This window comes from Micromesistius poutassou, assembly GCF_964030765.1.
Source record: "Micromesistius poutassou genome assembly, chromosome: 2".
Lineage (NCBI taxonomy): Eukaryota > Metazoa > Chordata > Actinopteri > Gadiformes > Gadidae > Micromesistius > Micromesistius poutassou.
In genome coordinates, this window is record NC_140272.1 from 1,562,819 (window position 1) to 1,583,290 (window position 20,472).

Sequence of the window (20,472 nt, forward strand, 5' to 3'; positions counted from 1 at the left end):
TTCTGTCCCAAATAGATGCTGACCTATTTATTCATAAGGACGGCCAGAAGGTGACAAATCCATGGATATATATAGGACAAAAAATATGTATTAAAATGATTTAATTAATTAATTATCTGGAAATGTAATGGTTTGTATGGAAATTAATGGAATTATAATAAATAAATCACTTCAAAGCATTTGGTTTTTGTGAAATAAAATAGCTGAAAAGATAAATACATATGAAAGTATCTTATATGTTATATCACAATTAGTATTGCTATATAACTTGGCTATTTGCTTAATGTTTGCTTTTTGTTGCATGCCTTAAACATTATAATAGGTTTTGGAGCAATTAATTTGGATTACAAAACCTTTATTTGATGGGGCCTTTCACAGTAGGAAAAACACAAGTGTTGCTATCACATTAAGTATGCCTACGTTCGATCTAGTCAAGTAAATATACATTGACCATGCTGGTGCTGCGACCGAAATAAATACATAAATAAATAAATAAATAAATAAAAACCAACAATTAAAATGACAAATGAAAATGAAAATAAAGTAACTTTACCCTGCTGTAAACACTCATGCAGCCCACTTCAGTGCTGGCGCCCCTGGTGGTGCGGAGGACGCGGTGCAGCTGATAGAGCAGCCGATGCCTCCACGGAAGATGGCGAATGTTTGGAGTGTGCAGATGCAACACCAAAGCTGATAAAGGGGAGGAGGAGAGGAAGGCTGAAATCTCGAACCCGATTAAAGATCAAGGCTAAAACCACGGTACATGTTATTGCTGTTATCTTATAGATACGTGCTAGTATTACACATGGAAAAGTGACGAGTCCACTGGACGTCAGGGAGGCTAATCATGTGGAAGAAGCCTTAGCATAACGCTAGCTGTTTTCCAACTAGCAAAGATTATCCACTGCAGCCTAGCACGCTAACGTTAGCCACCATGAAACTGCGATTTTTATTCCACGGATAACGTGTCATGTTTCATTGTCGTGGCGGTGGCCTAGTATGGCAGGGGACGTGTCTTTTCAGTGTGTCATTTCATTTATATGGGGAAATCTGCGATCTCTAAATCCATGAGAGATTCTGCTGTCGGCTAACTGGTTTCTTAGCATTGTTAGCGTTGTCATTAATACTGGTACCTCCATTCTGAACTGTGTGTTCTAGTGGAGATGACTAGTAAGGTGTACTACACTGATGGATATCAGATGTGTGTCAGGGTTGTTGTAGTTCAAAAAAGGAAATTAATCATCTTCACTGGAAAATGTGCAGTGGGAACACTATAATCATTGTTTTACTGGATATGTCTGCTGGGAATGGTAACTATGACTGTACCCGTTCCAAGTTCAGGGCAACATGTACCGTGTTACAACTCCTTGTGAGAGTGTGATTTCGACCTGGTGAGCCCAAGTCAGATGTAGTTTTGCAGTCCCCAACAGTTAAATGATGATAGTGCTTCACAGGCCTACAGTCGGGTGAACTAGCTCGGTAAATGCTTGGTATGCCTTTTTTTTGTTCTTTACACAAAGCAGTTGATTGTTTTAAATGCGTAACCTACTCAGTGACGTTATTTTGACGAAAGAAGTAAGTGAATTTTCTTGACTTGTGTAATTGCATACTGTAAATATGCCAGTCCACTCGAGTTTTCAAAACTATTTAAACAATATATCAACACGTCTTAAATTATGGTATAGGACAGGTATTATCATCGCTAAAAGGAACACAATTTAAAAAAGAAAATGGTCCTTCGACCAAGCTTTATTGTAGCTGGAAGATGACAGTGGTTTCATAACAAACAGAACAAATTCATGTCTGATCCTCGATCTAAATAATTTAAAATGTAATACTTACATGTCTTTCAACTATATTACAGCAGATAATGTCCCGCACCTCTGAAACTGAGGATGGATACTTTGTTGCCATGGATACAGAGGAAGATGGAGAGGAGCCAGTTGTGATAGCGGGAGAAGTAGATCAAAAGATGGGGTCCAGCAAACACGAGATCGACCCAGAATGTGGTGCCAAAGGGGGGAGAACAATGTCGGAACTACCAGAGGAGGTTCTAGAGTACATCCTGTCCTTCCTCTCACCGTACCAGGAGCACAAGACTGCTGCGCTGGTTTGCAAGCAATGGTATCGCCTCATCAAAGGTACAGCTTTCCTATCTCTATGCATTATTATAGACCTTATATAGACCCCAAATGCTGATCAACGAATCATGCGTTCGCATTATGGTACATAGTAATGGTTGGTTTCTGGGCCAGGCTCTGCACCGTCTCCCACCAGATGTTCTGCGAGAACATAGAACAATACGATGGCTGGATGCAACATTAGCCTGCAATTGATGGTGCTAAACCTTTTGTTTCTCCTTTTCTTGCTAGGCGTTGCCCATCAATGTTACCATGGTTTCCTGAGGGCAATTCAGGAGGGTAACATTCAGTGGGAAAGTCGTACATACCCGTATCCTGGAACACCTATCACTCAACGTTTCTCACACAGTCAGTATATTCTATGATTTAATATGATACCAATCAAATTTATTGTATCTCAGACCTGTTATAAAGTTGGCTTCGAGTTTAACACTTAAACTCTGTATACGATGTACCGATGCTACCTATTCTGAATTCGGTATTAAACCAAGAATATATGCATGTGATTTTTATGACAAAAGGAACTGTGAAATACAGTATACAATTAATTATAACCTGTTAGCGTTTTGACAGGGTATATATTAATACATTGCTTTGTTTTTGTTCCAGGCGCATGTTATTATGACTCCAACCAGTCCATGTATGTGTTTGGGGGTTGCACACAGAGTAGCTGCAATGCTGCCTTCAATGATCTGTGGAGACTTGACCTCAACAGCAAGGAGTGGATTCGTCCTTTAGCCTCAGGTACCAGGCTAAGAGTGCCACTTTCATGACCGCAGTTATGCAAGGCAAAACGATAAAAATGCTGAGTCACAGGACTAGGGGCTGTTTGTTAGCACAAACTGAGTAAGTAGCAAAGGAATAGCAAAGGAGAATTATTCTAAATACTGAGTATTTCATTCATTTTCCAAACAGCCCATTTTTGATCAGTGTATGCGTTCAGGTGGCTCTTTTTCAGCAGAAAGTGTACATTGTCTTTCCACACAGGCTCATACCCGTCTCCAAAGGCAGGAGCCACCCTAGTGATGCACAAAGACCTTCTAGTGCTATTCGGTGGCTGGACCCGCCCTAGTCCTTACCCGCTCCATCAGCCAGAGAGGTTCTTTGATGAAATCCACACCTACTCGCCCTCTAAAAACTGGTAGGGGATCGCTGTGTGCTCGCCATGTTCTAGTTCAGTTCCTCAGGTTCACATTTCCTGTTGTTTTGCTTGATCTTCAGCTTTGTGTATCCCATTTCAATACCAGGTGGAATTGCATAGTGACAACTCACGGCCCTCCACCAATGGCTGGCCACTCCTCCTCTGTGATCGGCAACACCATGGTGGTGTTTGGGGGCTCGTTAGGAGCACGGCAAATGTATGCTCTTCTTGTTTGTTTGGTGTATGCGTCTCCACAATAACATGAATGCTCCTATTGTAATCTGCTGATCCATGTATAAACAATGGTTGGTGTAATTCCCTCTCTTGCCTTGCCCTCTGCATATCCCTCATCAGGAGTAACGAAGTGTGGGTGTTGGATTTGGAGCAGTGGTCCTGGTCCAAGCCGGCCATATCCGGACCCTGCCCGCATCCCAGAGGAGGCCAGTCTCAAGTAAGGAGGCTCCAACAGTTGAACAGGATCGACTCACATTAGGACGGGTCTGAGGGGTATTCCATCAACCAAGCTAAAGGCAAAGCCAGGCTTATTTCGCTTAGCCTCGCTACTTTCAGCTAGAGTTGCATTCCATTAACGTGACCGTTAACGTAGCAGGCTTACTGTCAGGCTTACTTGATCGGTGTTTCAGAGAAGTCCCTTCTGTCGGCAACAAGTGTACCATCAGAAGGTTCCGCCAAGCCTAGTCATCACGATTTTGTCATGAATGTACATTATATGAAGTACAAACTGCGTATATTTTTCTAAGATTAAATTATGCAAATAAAATAATTAAATTAATCTAATGTTATCGTGGATATGTTCTCAACACATTTTTATACAAATCTATTTATTCCAGCGAAATGGGGAACCCATTTGGGTGAGTGGTCTAGCACTTGCCCTGCGGTATGTGCGACCCGAGTTTGCGTCCTGAGTACATCATAGAATTCTTGGCGTTGGCTTATTATTGTAATTCCCTTTATGTCAGAGAAAGTAGGCCTAACAATTGACTTTTTATATAATAAATATGTCTTACGATGTCCCTAGAACCCAAATATAACTTGCAAAAACCCGTGGTAAAGTTAATATTAATGTTACTGATAGTGAAGACTTTTTCACAATGACAAAGACACTGCTGCATGGGAAATTGTCAGCTACATAAATTCCATTTAGTTGAGTTTCTCGGCAGGCAGCCATGTTCCTTTTTGAGTTATTATATGCTTGTACTCCTCATAGACCTCCACAAGCAGCTTCTGTTCGCCGCTGGAAAAGATCCCACTCTGTCCTTTTTGGACATTTGATCCATGATTCGACATTCACAGTTCTGGGCTGGTTCCATATCTCGTGAGCGCGTGTAATCCACGATAACGTTAGCCTGGTTTGAACTAACCTGAGCAAGGCACGGCTGAACTGCATTGATGGAATGGCTTAAGCCTCAAGTGGAAGTTGGCGCTAGTTCTAAATGGGCTTAATCAACTAAGCGCTGCCTTTGTTAGCGACTTTGATGGATTACCCCTCTGGTATCCTAACCAAATTTTTTATGTTTTCTTTTCCTGTGTTATGTCGTTACAAATGTCTTCTCTGTCTTTAGATTGTAATCGACAATGAAACTCTGCTCATCTTGGGGGGCTGCGGTGGCCCAAACGCGGTACGTTTCCCCTCCAAGTGCTTTGACTTTTTTTGTACCCTGTCGTAATTCCCTAATGCATTAGGAGGCGGTCTGATAACCGTTTCTGTGCGTCTTCTCCCGCACAGCTCCTGAAAGATGCCTGGCTCCTCCACATGGGGGCGTCCCCGTGGACTTGGCAGCAGCTGCAGGTGGAGAACGACGACCATGGAGCCCCAGAGCTGTGGTGTCACCCAGCCTGCAGGGTGAGTGCTAGCTATCTGCTGCTGCATTCAGGCCAAAAGTGGGAACATAAAAGTGATTTACCATTTGGGGAGGGAGTATCTTATGGCACCGTCCTCCAACAAGGAGTGCCAGTTTCTTTTTTTTTTTAATCACTTAACCAAAGCTTGAATACTGAGTTGGTAGACAGAATGCTCCAGTCCGCACTGGCTATGACTGCAGCATCGCTCTTGTGCTCTATTATTAACCATACGATTATTAAAACGTAAACATTTGTTGCGTAAAAATATATTTTATTTTATTTTATGCTGATCATTACCTTCTAATTTTATTTTTATTTTAAGCAATCAGTTATCAATATTAAAATGTATGATGACTTTATGTCATGGTATATACATTTAATACAGTTAGAGAAAACACATTGTATTACAGTGTGTAATTATACTGGTCCGCCAATTCCAATTCCAATTCCAAGTTCTCAGGATTTAGTCGCATGGCTATGATTTAAATAATTTGTTAAATTAAAACGATGCAGTCTAATATCACCACAATGGTACATCTTATATTTCATGTATTTCCATGACAACATATTTGTGAATCCCGTTGCTCTTGTATTATTGTGCTTCTTTTCATTACGCTCTCTCTCTCCGTCCCAATCATCTTCTGTCTCTTTCTCCAAGGTGGGCCAGTGTGTGGTGGTCTTCTCCCAGGCTCCGTCTGGCCGTGCCCCCCTCAGCCCCAGCCTCAACTCCCGGCCCTCCCCAATAAGTGCCACGCCGGGCCCCCTGGGCAACGAGCCCCCTTCTCTGCGCTCCCACTCGCCGGTGCGGAGCGGGGCCGCCGGCCTGGTCCTGGGGACCATCGAGGAGGCCCCCTGCGTGAACGGGCGCTGGGGCACCCTAAGACCCCGGCCCTCAGGCCGAGGGAGCACCAGAGACGGGAGTCCGTCCTCTTCCCAGCAGCCTTCCCCGTCGCAGGGGCCCGACAGCCCCCCCCTGCCTCCGTTACTGAACGGCTCCTCCTCCTCCGCCCGCACCAGCCCGGGCCAGGCCGCCTCCCCGCCGCTCCACCCCCACCTGCCCGCCGCATCGGACTATGGCTGGGAGTCCCCCCCCCCCTCCTCCGCCGTGCCCCTCCCAGAGGTGGCCAGCACCAACGGGGTGCACACCCCCCCCAGCGGGTCCCCGTGCACCCCCCCGGGGGCCGTCTCCCCCGCTGCCTTACGCCGCGGCCTGGAGGCCGTGAAGAACCTGTCCCCCTCCTCGTCGCCCCTCCTCCAGACGCCGGGCGCCGCGCCGGCGGGGGTCAACGGGGGCGGGGCCACGGCGCCCCCCTCCGGCACGCCGCCGTCGTCGTCTTCCAGTCCCCCGCAGGTGGCCGGCGGCGGCGGCGGTGGCGCCGCCGACGGACACGCCATTCCACCGATCGCGCGGCGCCTGGGCCACCACCCGCCCCAGAGCCTGAACGTGGGCAAGCCGCTGTACCAGTCGCTGAACTGCAAGCCCATGCAGATGTACGTCCTGGACGTGTCGCGGGCCAAGCCGGTGGCGGTGGTGTCCTGGAGGGTGTACGGCAGCGGGACCCCCGCGGCGGTCACCGGCCCGCCCGAGACCAGCCTGCACACGGTGGTCCAGGGCCGGGGGGAGCTCATTATCTTCGGTGGACTGATGGACAAGAAGCAGAACGTGAAGTACTACCCGAAAACCAACGCCTTGTACTTTGTGCGCGCTAAAAGGTAGTGCCGCCAGCAGACAGGCGAGCCACCCCCACCCCCCCCCCCCCCATCCCCCACCCCCCTGTGGATGCACGGGGGGGGGTTATCGACACACAAGGCCTTTCTCTGTTATCAAGGATTATGAAACCGTACATGATCATAATTAGGTGTTCCATCTCCGACTCTCTTTAACCCCTTCGGCCCACGGTCACGTTTTAGCGGAACTTAAATTGACCCACACTTTAAGATCAACCATTTTGTTAGAATGCGTGTTCCCATTTGATTTTGTGTGCACGGGAGTTCGCAGTTTTTTTTTTGGCCCTTACGAGCGGAACCCACGGTGGTACGACTGAAGAGGACTTGCCCAAAAGACGTTTGTGTCCCGCTCTGCTTCAAACTCCTAGAGGAAAGCTTAGGCAAATGGACACTGGGGAAACCTTGAGGACTACCTTGCTTTTTTATCACACTTAAAGCCTGCATTGTTTACATTGGAAACTTGAGTGTATGTGTTGTGTGAGCATGGTGGTTGTTCAATGTGTAGGGTGCCATGGCAGGTAAGAGATGTTGCATTGTACTATAAACATAGTCAAACAATAAAGGCCTCAATGTCTTACCTGATTCTGTCATTTTGGGTTTCATGTCTTCTGTCTATTTTAAATTAAAAGGACGTTTTTTTAGTTGGACGTTTTTTCACTACGCTGTTTTGTTGTTGTAACAAGCAGTAATGGGAGTATTTATAAAGCTCAACATCAGCCTCTAGTGGCTCTTGTGCGAATTGCGTATAGGGTTATCCAAAATCAATCAAAACTGTATATATGGTCGTTGGCCACAAGATGACCCCAAAAAAGCGCTATTAGGCAGCAGGTTGGTAATTATGAATATGTGCAAACATAAGCATTTTCTTACCATTCGTAACGAATCAAATCGTAAGCCTATGGAGGTCAACAACAGCACGTTCATTCCGGTCATGCTGTGCTATTGTCAATTCGGGCTCTTAACAACATTGGACTCTGCATATTCTTTAGACCTGGAAAGATTGGGTTGACAGTCTGGATACCATGGTTTGAAAATAATGCAAGCGAGAGTGCTGCAGTTTAATGCAATAGTAATGTGCAATGCAAACAATCAATACTCAATAAATGACGTTTAATGCAACGATAATAACAGTGATGCTTAGAATGCATACGAGGCTAAGACGATACGCTTGCATTTGTAAGCGTATAATAAACCGGCCAGAAGTGCAATGATCTTTCTTATGTGCCAAGTATTTGACAACGTCATATCAAGGATTAATCATTTGTCGGTGCAATTTCCTTCGAGGGACTTCAATGTACAATCTGACCAACAATAACCTTTAACCCAGAGAGCCTCTGTGAAACCAAAGTGGTATTGGGCAGCCGCAGCAGGACCGATTCGTTCAGAACGGGGGTTGTGGTGTTCTGACAGACGGAGCTGCCTCGCTATTGGCTGTAGCAGATGACTGGGGGCGGGGACTCGGACAATGAATGCGGTGAGGCGGGCACATGTTTACAATGTTAGATTAGGAATAGAGGAGAAAAATACAACCTAAAGATCAACGGTGAGTTTTTATTCAAAGCAATGTCATTCAGAAGATGTTTCCACTTTGTAATAAAAGAACTATGAATGGGTGTGTTCACTGCTAGAACATTGTGTAATGCTTGCTTAAACTTATCGTGTTGGAAGCTTGACAGGGCAGTTTTTTTTTTTTTGCTTGCGGAAGCACAGAATGTTTATTCTACGATATACTGGTGTATGTATTTATATAGGGTGCTTAGTGCCTGTATGCATCAATGCCGAAATATTATACAGTGAAATCGTAACCACTGAACTTAAATGTAAACTTTTTTCAACAGAATTCTGCTGGATCTTGTCTGCCACAGGAATAAATTGATGCCCTTAACCTCAGGTACTTTTAAGAGCAATACAACGAAAATGTTTTTGTGAAATGCCATATCACATAAATACAAAAAAATACAAAAATAATTTTGTCTATGCTTTCCTATGACCCATCTCACTGAACCAGCCAGCAATCCATAAAGATGATGTGGCCTGCAATAGAAGCATCAATCGTTCCTGAGAGTTGATGTCAGCTCTTCCTAGCGCTCTACTCTAAGCCTCTCTTCATAAGTCTTCATCCGTCTCAGCGATGACCAGCACTCCACTCATGAAGTACTCCCCCAAAGACTCTGCCTTCATGGCCCCCCCGGCTGTATCCGGGGTACTGGTGACCCCCTCACCCACGCCGCCGGCCGTCTGGCCCCCCTTGGACTTTGCCCTGGGTGCCTTGGCGTGTTGCGGGGCGTGCGTTTTCACCAACCCCCTGGAGGTGGTCAAGACCCGCCTGCAGCTCCAGGGAGAGCTGCAGGCGTGGGGCTCCTACCAGAGACACTACCGCGGGGCCCTCCAGGCACTCTGGATGGTGGCGCGCACGGACGGGATCCGGGGCCTGCAGAAGGGGCTGTCGGTGGGCCTGATGTACCAGGGCCTCATGAACGGCGTGAGGCTGGGCTCCTACTCGTACTGCGAGGCCTCAGGGTTCACCGGCGTCCACGGAGGAAGTCTGCTCTCGGGGGCCGCGGCGGGGGCACTGGGGGCCTTTGTCGCCTCGCCTGCCTATCTGGTGAGCAACTGTGAAATTTCTTCACTCTTTTTTTTCCTCGTAGGCATGATGAACAACAGCATGTATGACCTTGAACCATGGCAATCAAATGCAAAATACGAAAAAAAATATATATATATGCGAAAAAATATTTTTTATTTTATTCTAGTAATTCAAATGAAGTCATGACAAGCCATAACACAGACCTTGTGGTTTGACCCAGAACCTTACGGCTTGAAATCAAACTCCCAAACATTTAATTGTCCTGCCCTCTTTATTTTGCCTTTATGCCTCCTAAGTCGGTGCTGTCCACATTTTTAATTTAAGCTCTGATATTCTTTTCTATTTTGGTTATTCTATCGCTCTTAAAGTCATTTTTCTTTTCACAATAGTTTCAATTGATCAATGGACTCAAGATTTACAGTCGATTTTCTATTTACTATGTACTGTTTGTACAATACAATACAGTAAAACAGTACATAGTAAAATGTACTGTCTGTAATATTTTATGTCTACACATTCCCTGCTACGGCTAATGTTTTCCTTCCCCAACTGTCATTACATCAAAGATTCTGTGTCACCTTTCCCAATGTCATGGAAACATGATGCGGGTCAAGTTGTATAAATAGATCCACACATGTAATTTTAAACAACCCTGCACCTTTTCGAGTATTTTTATTCGACAGCGAGCATGTATGTGTGCTGTGTTTATGCCAAAAGTAGGATCAACCAGGAATTTGAAATGTTTGTTTGTGTAATGTGAGATGGAAACTCTGGTTACATGACTGACTCATGTGGACACCTGCTATCTAACTACCTAACTACCTTTAAGGACAGGATGAAATATGAGATGAAAAATACACTCCTAATCTGTTACCAATTCAGGGTGCAGCGTACATTTTTATTTATTTACTAAGATATCCAGTCAAAGAAAGGCCCTATCATGTTACATAGGCCTATGAGTTGGCTGTTATTGTTATACGTCATACCTGCCAACAGAGTCTGAACTTCGTATTCACAAACTGCAGGAATAGAAGCATGGTTTAGTACACTGTCTATTATGTAACCAGGATGGAACATAACAATACAATGCTTGACTAGGCTGAACCCATTAACAGTGTTTGTCTACATTATTTTTCACAAGGTGAAAACTCATTTACAAGCACAGACTGTCCAAAACATTGCGGTGGGCCACCAGCATAATCATCAAGTAAGTCATCCATCATCTATCACTTACAAACATTACATAACCCCATGATCATTAATTGGTATCTGATCATTAATTGCTTCCCTAATATAGTGCATCAAAGATGTATTTTTCCCGGATGAACAAAGTACTTGTTTTAACCTTTTGTTTATTTCAGGGTGTATCCAGCGCCTTTGCAACTATTTATAGAAGGGAAGGTATTGTTGGACTGTGGAGGGGAGTGAACGGGGCTGTGCCACGCGTCATGGTGGGTTCAGCTGCTCAACTAGCAACCTTCAGCTCTGCGAAAGAATGGGTGTCACATGCCCAGGTACGTGTGCGCCACCGGACCATCCGAGACATGCAACAGGGGCAGCCACTGAGGTGAAGGGGTGGGTGAGGGGGTGGGCAAAGTCTAACAGGCTGTTATCTCTCTCTCTTTCCCCTTCAGTGGTTTAGTCCCAACAGCTGGCTGATTGCTTTAACAGCCGCCATGATCAGTGGCGTCACCGTGACGATCACCATGACGCCCTTTGATGTCATCAGCACACGGCTCTACAACCAACCTGTGGACGAGCTTCGTAGGGTGGGTTTCAGTGATGACCCACACCGTCGCTGTACTGCTATTGCAGGAGTAGCCGGTGTATTTGTGGATGATGGATTTTCTCGTAGTGTCTCAACACTCTGGTTTCTCCTTCCAGGGTCGGCACTACAGCGGCTTTACTGACTGCTTCCTGAAGGTGGTGAGGGCCGAGGGCCTGCAGGGCTTGTATAAAGGCATAGGGCCTGTTTTCCTTCGTTTGGGCCCTCATACAACACTGAGCATGCTGTTCTGGGATATGTTGAGGAACTCAACCTACCCAGTCGACCTATCCATGGGAAGAAGCTAACCCCATAGTGCTAGGGGGGGCCATCGGTTAAGGAACTCCATCGAGAACGAGACGAAACCTCACTTACCCGATGAAAATCTATGTATTTTGCAATGAATTATGAAACCAATCCTGTTGGTTTCTTCAGGACATTAAGTTGTTGTTGTGTCCAATTTGATATACCTCACAAAGTTGACGGGTTGGATGGCTTAGAAGTTTTTTTTAACTTTAACATTATAAAGGAGTTTGGGAAAACCAAAAAGCATATCCATTTCACTTAACCATCTCTGTGTTTTGCTATCTCAGTCTCAATGTGGGCTCACGCTGGTGCTTTCAGCTGTCCACGGCTAACATATTGAATGTATTAACTGTATATATGGAGATGTATGTTTTTAATGTTGTACATTTTGAAAAACTGACAACTGAAGTCTTTTAACTAAGCTAATAAAGGAAACATTATGGAACAATGGCATTTCATTGAAATTATTTTCATGTTGTAAGCAGAACTAGCTTTTTAAAATCCATTGTAATGGCCCGTGGTATATTTCTGAATGGAAATACAAAGGGAAAAAAAAGAAAAGGTATATGGTATACTGTAGGTCTAAGACAGAAAAAAACTAATGAATGGAGCATTTATTTGCCTACTAATCATTGAAGAGGAGTGTCGTTTATCAGGAAATGAATAGGATAACAACCTATGTATCTGACCTTTGGAATTTAAACATGGAAGCGGACGGAGATAGCAAAGGAAAATCTTTTCCGAAGGATACACGTTGGACCATAGCGCAATTCTCATACTCATGTCTATTTCGGTTGAAATATTAACTTGTCATTAGACTTATGTCGTAAAGTACTGTGTGATCGCATACCTCAAGGAAAACAATGTTTTCCCCTTTCTCCCTTTTTGTGGGCGCTTTTGAATGGTTGCCTTTTCATTCAATTTCAGTCGATTCTTTTATCCAAGGTAAGTTATGCCATGTTGTTAATCATAAAATGAGTTAACTATTTAAGTAATAAGCTTTACAGAAGGAAATTAACTTTGCATCCTGTGTGTTTTCTATGCTGTGTAGGTGTGGTGGGCGCATGTGGAATCACAGTCTTCTGCAATGTGATGAGAGTGTATTTCTTCCTCCAAGCATGCAGGTCAGTGTAACATTTAGTTCAATCGTTAAGCATTAACATCAGGAAGCCTCTTTTTCCTCGAGACGACATCATGTTTTGGACGATCATAATGCGTTTGTTCTCTGTGAATAGTCATTCTGGTGGTGAACTACTAAAGCGTCGGTTCTCTGTGAACAGTGATTCTGAAGGGGGAAAAGATAAGACACAGTCTTCCTCTGGAGGCAGACCTCTGCTAGAACAGTGGAGGACAGCGATCCATTTCTGGTGCCTGGCCGCCCTGTTGTCCCAGGTGGGCCCGCGCGTCTCCTCGCTGATAATCCTGGAGTTCTGTCTCAGGGCAGCGTCGGCAGGGATCACCGCAGGACAGGTGCGTTCTACTGGCAACAGTATGTTGAAAGTTAAGGCTTTGTTGACATCCACTTAAGGCATATGAGTTCATCTGTAACATTTCACTTTGAACAATAATAATATATATTTTTTAAATAATATTTTCAAAATTGCAACCCGCTCCCCTCTGCGTGTGTCCAGGACAGGTCCAGCAGAGGCCCCCAGCTGCTCTTGGTGCAGTGTCAGTTCTCCGTGGGCTGCTGCCTCACCGCCACTCTCGGCTTTCTCCAGCAGGGGGCGGTAAACAGCACTTTAGGCCTACTGCTGGCGGCAGGCCTCAGCTGGGCACTGGCCAGGATCTGCCATAGTTTGTGGAAGCATGTTGAGAAACTGTACCCACTGCACAGCAAAGAACGCTACTGTGGCAAATGCATTAGCCTCCTCACCTCTGGACACTCCATTCTAGCCTCTCTGCAGAGGTGCGTCATCCTGACCTTCGCCGTAGCGTCATTCGCCGCCATATCCACCGTGTATGACCACTTCCTGTCTCAAACGGGTGCTCTGAAGTTGTGGACACCTCTGACTCTGTGCTATGCTATGCTGGTGGTATACATCCAAGGTGATGGTGAGTGTTAAATTCATTCCCTGGTGTGTGTGTGTGTGTGTGTGTGTGTGTGTGTGTGTGTGTGTGTGTGTGTGTGTGTGTGTGTGTGTGTGTGTGTGTGTGTGTGTGTGTGTGTGTGTGTGTGTGTGTGTGTGTGTGTGCGTGTGTGTGTGTGTCCTCTCACTTGACGTCCTGTGTGTGTGTGTGTGTGTGTGTGTGTGTGTGTGTGTGTGTGTGTGTGTGTGCTGGTGGGTTCTAATATGCAGAGGTAGATACTTTTCTTTAATACCCTTTTTCATATTATTTCCCCCCCCCCCCTGTTTGCCCTCTTTCAGAGGAGCGCCAGCGGCGGGGTGGGCTGGAGGTTCTGCTGCACTCGGTGGTTCTACGCCTGGGATCCCTGACGGTGCTCATGCTGACCGTGGGCCGCTGGTCCGACGTGCTCCAGGTCCTCGTCACGTTCCTCGGGGAGGCCCTGTGTCTGCTGTCTTCCCAGGACCTCATCGCCGCCCTCTTACAGGTCTGCTGTACAGGACCACTGCAGCTCTCTCTCTCTCTCTCTCTCTCTCTCTCTTTAGATCTCAGATCTCATTACAACCAAGGGGAGGGGGGGGGGGACCACAAACATGGAAGTAAACATGGAGTATGGTGGGACGTCAATAATATCCCCGACGTATATCAAATGAACTGCTGTAACAGACACGCAGCCATTAATAGGAGCTTAATATATATGTTCATGAATCACTTTCAGGCTATCACTTTACTTAGGTACCTATATATAGTATATGTAATGGTTCAGGACCACTGAGCAGGATACATAGGAGGGGGGGGGGCATTAACAAACCATTTTAAAGGTGTTTATGAGGGAATTATTTCAAAAGTGGAGACGGCTTCTATTAAATCTATATTTTCATACGTTTCAAAATAATTGAAAAAAAATACATTTTGGAGGGGACCACTTCCTCCGGGATCTGCACCCATGGTCCCTCTACTTGGGATTCTGTTGTTGGAAAAGACAAAACATACAATCGCAATGAGTATAATGTTTTTTTTTTCATTTGTCTCTTGTTCGAACCTTCAGGAGGAAGAAGACGAGGAAGACATTCGTCCAAGAAATTATAACTCCAGATCCAGAAGCACAGCAAAGAACAGAGCACCCGAGATACCATCACACGGCTCCTAGACACGCACCTGGCTGTTTGGAGATGGGCTGAGATGGATTTTGTCTACCTCACTGTTCAAACATTTTTGAACATCACATAGGATGTGTCCAACTAGTTAACACTTCTGTTTGTATTATTATATTTAGCCTTTTGTTGTGAACTGACTCACACTTATTTGTATTTCTCCCTGTTGTTTGGAGCAATGAGTAGCTTTGCTAATACACATTCCTTTTAAACAAAACCCCAATGCTTCTTACTCTTTCAGTTTCAGTCTTCCGGCCAATTTCTAAATATTTCTGTTTGATACTAGAGTGCATGAGAACAAACGTGGCATATGGGTTGACCCTACATCATAGGTTTTCTTGACTCCAACCGAGAACCCGTGAACTTTTACACACACGCGCAATGATTCTTTTGTTCAGTTTGACGGTTCATTTCACGCCCTTGCTTCTATTTTCCACAGTTTGACCTTGAGTTACAAATCCCCATTGTTATCCCTCTTCGGCCAAAAACGAATACATGTTTGTTTTTCGGCCGATACATGACCTACGTCGTGAAACGTGAAGACACTGCTCCTGTCTTCCTTTTTCTCCGAGAGGCAGATGAAACCTGGAGTTATGGGGGGAAGGGCATGGAGAACTGTGGGGATTGTGTCATTATTAGGCATGCCCCCTCCTGCAGCCGTGACATCACTGCAGCATTCCATTCCTCTAGACCCTGGAACAACACAGACCCCCAGAACCTCCCCCTTCCCGCCACCGTCCCTTCCCTCTATCCTGTTTCCCCCCTTCTCCGGTTAACCCTCTCTCCCTCGCTCTCCCTCGCCCACCACCCACTCCCCCATTCTTTACCATTTCTCTCTTTAAAACCAATTGATTTTGAAAAAAATCGCTGCATCTATGTATTTATTAATTTGTGTATGTTGCACATGGACTTCCCAAAGTGCCTCTCACACTGGATCCAAACTGTAGGAGAGGCTCTGAGAAGTAGTTGGTTAAAGTAAAAAAAATGAAAAAGAATGCTACAATAAAATATGTGCTAATCAGCAGAACTAAACCATTCAGTGCAGGACTTCAGACTAAATAAAGCAGATGTTTCGTTGCTCTCCCACTCAGCCACTGCCTGTTGTTTTCTCTGCACATTTAGCTCTTACAACCACCATCTTCCCTTGCACAATACCATGATTCACTGCACTACAATGGGGCTGCCCGTTTACACTTGGTTTGAGCTCAAAGGTTGGTCTGGCGTTAGGATCCATAATATGATAACGCTTTTTTTTTTGATGGCCAGTCTGTTGAATGTCCTCGTTGTATGGCAGAAAGACAAAACAACAGCCATGCATGTGATACTGATAAAGAGTCACGCTTGAGTACTAAGTGATGAATTGTGGTGGGAGGGAGAAAAAAAAAGGAAAGGGAGAAATGCAGAATAGAAGGAGAAAAAAAAGCAATGAGGGAGGTAGAGAAAATAAGCCAGACAGAACAATAGAGTGAGAGAGGAACAGAAAGAGAGAAGAGAAAAAAAAGGAGAGGTTTTTGCTAGATTGTTGTTGGAAAAGGCAGGTACAGTCACATCCTGTTGGCTTTAAAGACATAAATGTGTGTGTGTTTGTGTGCTTGTGGGTTCCTTAGAACTCATAAACGCTCCCTTATCTGATCTTTTTATTTGATTACGGTTTTGGACTACATAGCCATGATTTATTGCACAACAGCTTATTGCAGAGCAGTCTTTTTCTTTTACAGGCATGTGTTTGCCTGCCTTAGATTCTCATACCGTTTTCATGTGTCATGCTTTTACTGCACTGTGCGAAAGATTAACTGTTCACCTTTTACGGCTGGGGAGAGGTATTGTCAGTCAGCCAGGGAGGGAGGAGGGGTCAGTAGAAGAGAGTTGGGGAGGGCGCTACAGAAGGAAAAGGAGTGGCTTTTTGTAGATAGCAGTCCTTTCCACCACAGTCATAGTACTCTGACGGCCTAGGAGGGAAAACACAGAACCAAACCAGAAGTGTTTGGATACAGTGGGAAACGAAAGGAGAGGAAAATCTAACATCGGCTCACATTACTGGTATGTAATGGCATGTAACGACTTTGACTCTGAGTGGATGAAACAGAATCCAGATGATTGAAACCCATGGTTATTGTATGGTTGTTAACCCATCTTTGCTTGAAGTTGAGAGCTCCCTTTCTCTCTTCCTGTGTGTTGTGTTTGTATGTGTGTGTGTTTTAAAACTTTGTATACTCATTCACATGAGCTTACAGTTTGTATCTCTCTGAAAAAGCTAACATTGGCCAAGTGTATAAGCAGGCATATAACCTTTGCCTCAAACAAACCATGTATACCACCATGCCAGGCGAATGCCTTGCTGCAGTGACCCCTGCAGTTGGGGTTCAACCCCTTCGGCGTCCATGTCAGACACTGCTTGGGTGTCGTACGACTCATTCAAAGGCCCTGAGGATTGTGTGTTTTACAAGGCGTTTCTGTTCTACCCTTGTACGCAGGACCATGGCGTCGGCAACCCAACCAAAGAGAATGGTATCTTCTGTGTTCATCACCCTGGCTCCTCCGTACAGAGCCACCCTGACCAAGCCCCAGCACACTCTCCCGACCCACCGGGCCCCGGCCAGGGACCAGCAGCAGCCCGCCGTGCGCGCGGAGCCCCGCGACGGTGACGGCTTCCGACCGGTCAGCCAGAGACACCGGAAAGACAGCAGCCCGACGGCGCTCAGGCCCGGCGGGGGTACGGCGCCGGCAGTGACCAGAGGGTCAGACCCCGGTCCCGCTGACCCACGCCTTAGACCAGCAGGGCCGGTCAAAGACAGCCAGCCAGAAGGTAACCGGAAAACTTGGGAGTGCTCGGGGTAACATGTGTTTTGCTGTACGAGTAACATGTAAAAGTTAAATATGTATAAATATTCTCAAACCCCAACAGAGCACATTCCCGTACCCCCTCCTGCACAGCTGTCTCCAAAGCCCTCTGAAGATCTGTACATCGCTATGCTTGCATCTCACCAAGAGGGATTCTCCCCTCAGCCCTCACCACCCCCTGAGACACTGAGCCACACACAGATCAGACAGGTAAGGCACGCTCTCATTCGGCAGTGTATCTCAGTTTATTTCTGTATGTTCCTTATTTTAAGTTGATCTGCTGATTTACATTTCTCTTGCCATTTTTTTGGGGTGAATTGTTATAGCTCACTGCTTTTTCCGAAGTCACAGTGGTCGTTTCATGTTGGGCAGTGACTGCAGTGGATCATCTGCAAAAGGGATTACTGGAGAATCTACAAAAAAACTAGAACAGCTGTCTTTCGAATTACATTCAGCAACAATATTTATTCAAGAGTCACAAGAGTTTTCTCGAAACAATGCATAGCAAAAATACGTGCACTTTTCATTGAAAAGCAAATCAATCAACCAGATCTCCAGACTACAACAGTGCTATAGAAGAAATGTTGGATACACACAGCCTTTCCTTCGTCAAAGGGGTTATAGATTTAGCCCATAATATATATGGATTTCAAATGGATTTTAATTGAATATTAAAACTGATATTTGTTTATTGTAGAAAATAGAAAGTAGAAAGCCACTGCTTAGTTTATGTGTGGCCAGCTCTACATAACAGCATTGTCAATTCATGGCTTTTAAGGTTAAAAGCTATTTTTATCAAAACGTGTACAGAAAGTACACTGCAATGTTGATTTAACAAGCTTTAATGATGTTGGTGGTCTTGCAATGTTATTATTTCATTCTTCAGTATTCAGCACTTTGCAGTATTACAGCGTCTCATCTTTGATTGTGAATTAATGAATGGGACGTAGCGACCCACTGCTCTATTCGTCAGTAACCAGTTCCTCGTCATACATTTGTCATTAACCAGTCATTCATCATACATTCAAGCAACAGAAAAGGACCCCATCTAGTGGAGACGACTCAGGCCAACAGTCCTACCGGACCCCACCTATTGAGCTGGACGCCAGTCTGGAGAGTAACGGTAACAATGCATTCAAACATGTAGGATCAGTCCCTCTTCACAAGACACACATGTTTGGCTGTTGATGATGTGTTTGATTGATTGTTTTATGGTAATATTCCTTCCAGAGCTGTGCGGGTTCTGTAGGAAGACAGTGGCTCTCGCTGAACCCGCCATTGAGGCTTTAAACAGGACCTACCACGACAGTTGTTTCCAATGTAGACAGTGTCAGACCCCACTGGCGGGTAAACTGTACTACAACAAAGCTGGAATCCCACTGTGTGAGGAATGCTACCAGGTGAGGATCAATTACCACATTGTTTGGTTGGTTACACGTCAGTCAAGAAAATACCATTTGAAATGGGAAGGCTTTAATGAAATGGTTGTGGCTTTTAATCACATTTTCGTATATCAGGCCAGTTTGGAGCTTTGCTGGGCGTGTGGTGACACAATCAAAGACCTTGTGATTCGTGCACTGGAGCGTACGTACCATCCTGCATGCTTCACTTGTGCAACATGTTACCAGCAAATTGGAGAGCAAAGATTTGCTCAGGGAGAGGTTGGCGAAGTCTACTGCATACAGGACTACTACAGGTAACCGACACAAGCATTTTTCAGTACACACTAGTTGATTGTGTTTTATGATACTGTATTTTACAATACTGCATGAAATATGGGTTGGCACATATTGAAAAAGAGGGATCTACTAGAAATGACATTATAACTAATGAATTAAAAATATGCACATATTAAAAGCCACCAAAAAAAAAGTAATGTGGTGAGTGTTCAAAAATAACCATTTGTTGTGTTCTGGTCTGTAAAGAAAATACGCCCCCCAGTGTAATGCCTGTAAGCAGCTGATCATTCCCAAAGAAGACGGCACTGATAGCTACACTGTAGAATGCCAGGGCAACTCTTTCCATGAGGACTGCTACCGTTGTGAGGTAGGTAACATCTGGAAAGATGTTCTGCCATGTCTACGCTACATGATGCCCTATCTTGTGCCCAAAATAGACTGGATATTGTTTTCTGAATTATCTTGTAATGAATAAAATAAATAATCATGTCATTTTGTTATAATGCTCCTTATGTTGTTTATGATTCTCCTTATATATACACAGATATAAGTAGAAGTAGAGTAGAAGTAGAATTACTTGTTAATGGTAGGTTATAGCACCTACCTTGTGAATATATATATATTTATTTATTTATGTTGGTTGTTTTCTGTAGATCTGCGCCATCCAGCTCTCTCCTGATCCGAATGAACATGGGTGCCATCCCTTGGATGGGAGGATGCTTTGCAAAGACTGTCATCTGAGCCTGGTTTCTGCCTAGCAATAACATAAAATCATAAACAAGGAGTGACCAATAAGAAAGTGACCATAATGCTGGTTAAAAAAAAGAAAGGTGAATGACTTGTCTTGTGCGTTTTAAGACTGGAACTTGAAATGGAAACCTTTTTGACCAAAATGATATGATAATGGTTATTGGACCAAAACGAATAATTTAGAATACAAAATATATATTCTTTCATTAGGCCTATACTTTATAATTTTGCACTGTTTATTTCACTACACAATGCACCAGATGTATTTATTCAACAAATATGCAAAACACTATGGTAAAATGTACAGCATTGTTGTTATTGTATTTTTTACATTCTTACGAATATATCACAATCATGGTATTCTTTTGTATAAAAAAAAAATAAACTAATATATATTTTCTGTATGCATGAGTTTATTTTCACACTTGTATTGTTAGTTGGTATTCAAAC

At 44.6% G+C, this 20,472-nt stretch overlaps 4 protein-coding genes across 6 annotated transcripts; all 4 read left to right on the plus strand.

The window, feature by feature from the left end:
- Positions 1-635: 635 nt before the first annotated feature.
- fbxo42 (F-box protein 42) lies at positions 636-7,449 on the plus strand. 2 transcript variants are annotated; one of them, XM_084464126.1, is made up of 10 exons: positions 636-759; positions 1,865-2,141; positions 2,373-2,489; positions 2,751-2,885; positions 3,129-3,282; positions 3,389-3,499; positions 3,637-3,733; positions 4,866-4,922; positions 5,030-5,146; positions 5,804-7,449. In XM_084464126.1, exons 2-10 carry the CDS (start codon positions 1,871-1,873, stop codon positions 6,860-6,862), a joined length of 2,118 nt encoding a protein of 705 aa, XP_084320252.1. In that variant the 5' UTR covers positions 636-759; positions 1,865-1,870; the 3' UTR covers positions 6,863-7,449. The 2 variants fall into 2 exon arrangements, with proteins under 2 accessions (XP_084320252.1, XP_084320253.1); XM_084464127.1 differs by having other exon boundaries at positions 653-759; positions 1,868-2,141.
- Positions 7,450-8,351: 902 nt separating this feature from the next.
- Positions 8,352-11,966, plus strand: slc25a34 (solute carrier family 25 member 34). The gene is made up of 7 exons (XM_084463899.1): positions 8,352-8,416; positions 8,712-8,764; positions 8,882-9,478; positions 10,602-10,667; positions 10,822-10,974; positions 11,095-11,229; positions 11,345-11,966. Exons 3-7 carry the CDS (start codon positions 9,005-9,007, stop codon positions 11,531-11,533), a joined length of 1,017 nt encoding a protein of 338 aa, XP_084320025.1. The 5' UTR covers positions 8,352-8,416; positions 8,712-8,764; positions 8,882-9,004; the 3' UTR covers positions 11,534-11,966.
- Positions 11,967-12,266: 300 nt separating this feature from the next.
- On the plus strand, positions 12,267-15,286 carry LOC311338820 (transmembrane protein 82-like). Its single transcript, XM_084464145.1, has 6 exons — positions 12,267-12,476; positions 12,583-12,655; positions 12,812-13,001; positions 13,163-13,586; positions 13,901-14,085; positions 14,647-15,286. Exons 1-6 carry the CDS (start codon positions 12,395-12,397, stop codon positions 14,746-14,748), a joined length of 1,056 nt encoding a protein of 351 aa, XP_084320271.1. The 5' UTR covers positions 12,267-12,394; the 3' UTR covers positions 14,749-15,286.
- Positions 15,287-16,636: 1,350 nt separating this feature from the next.
- Positions 16,637-20,420, plus strand: fblim1 (filamin binding LIM protein 1). 2 transcript variants are annotated; one of them, XM_084463697.1, is made up of 8 exons: positions 16,637-16,792; positions 17,227-17,558; positions 17,658-17,803; positions 18,623-18,716; positions 18,824-18,993; positions 19,111-19,289; positions 19,519-19,639; positions 19,926-20,420. In XM_084463697.1, exons 2-8 carry the CDS (start codon positions 17,231-17,233, stop codon positions 20,028-20,030), a joined length of 1,143 nt encoding a protein of 380 aa, XP_084319823.1. In that variant the 5' UTR covers positions 16,637-16,792; positions 17,227-17,230; the 3' UTR covers positions 20,031-20,420. The 2 variants fall into 2 exon arrangements, with proteins under 2 accessions (XP_084319823.1, XP_084319824.1); XM_084463698.1 differs by having other exon boundaries at positions 18,629-18,716.
- The last annotated feature ends 52 nt before the right edge of the window (positions 20,421-20,472 follow it).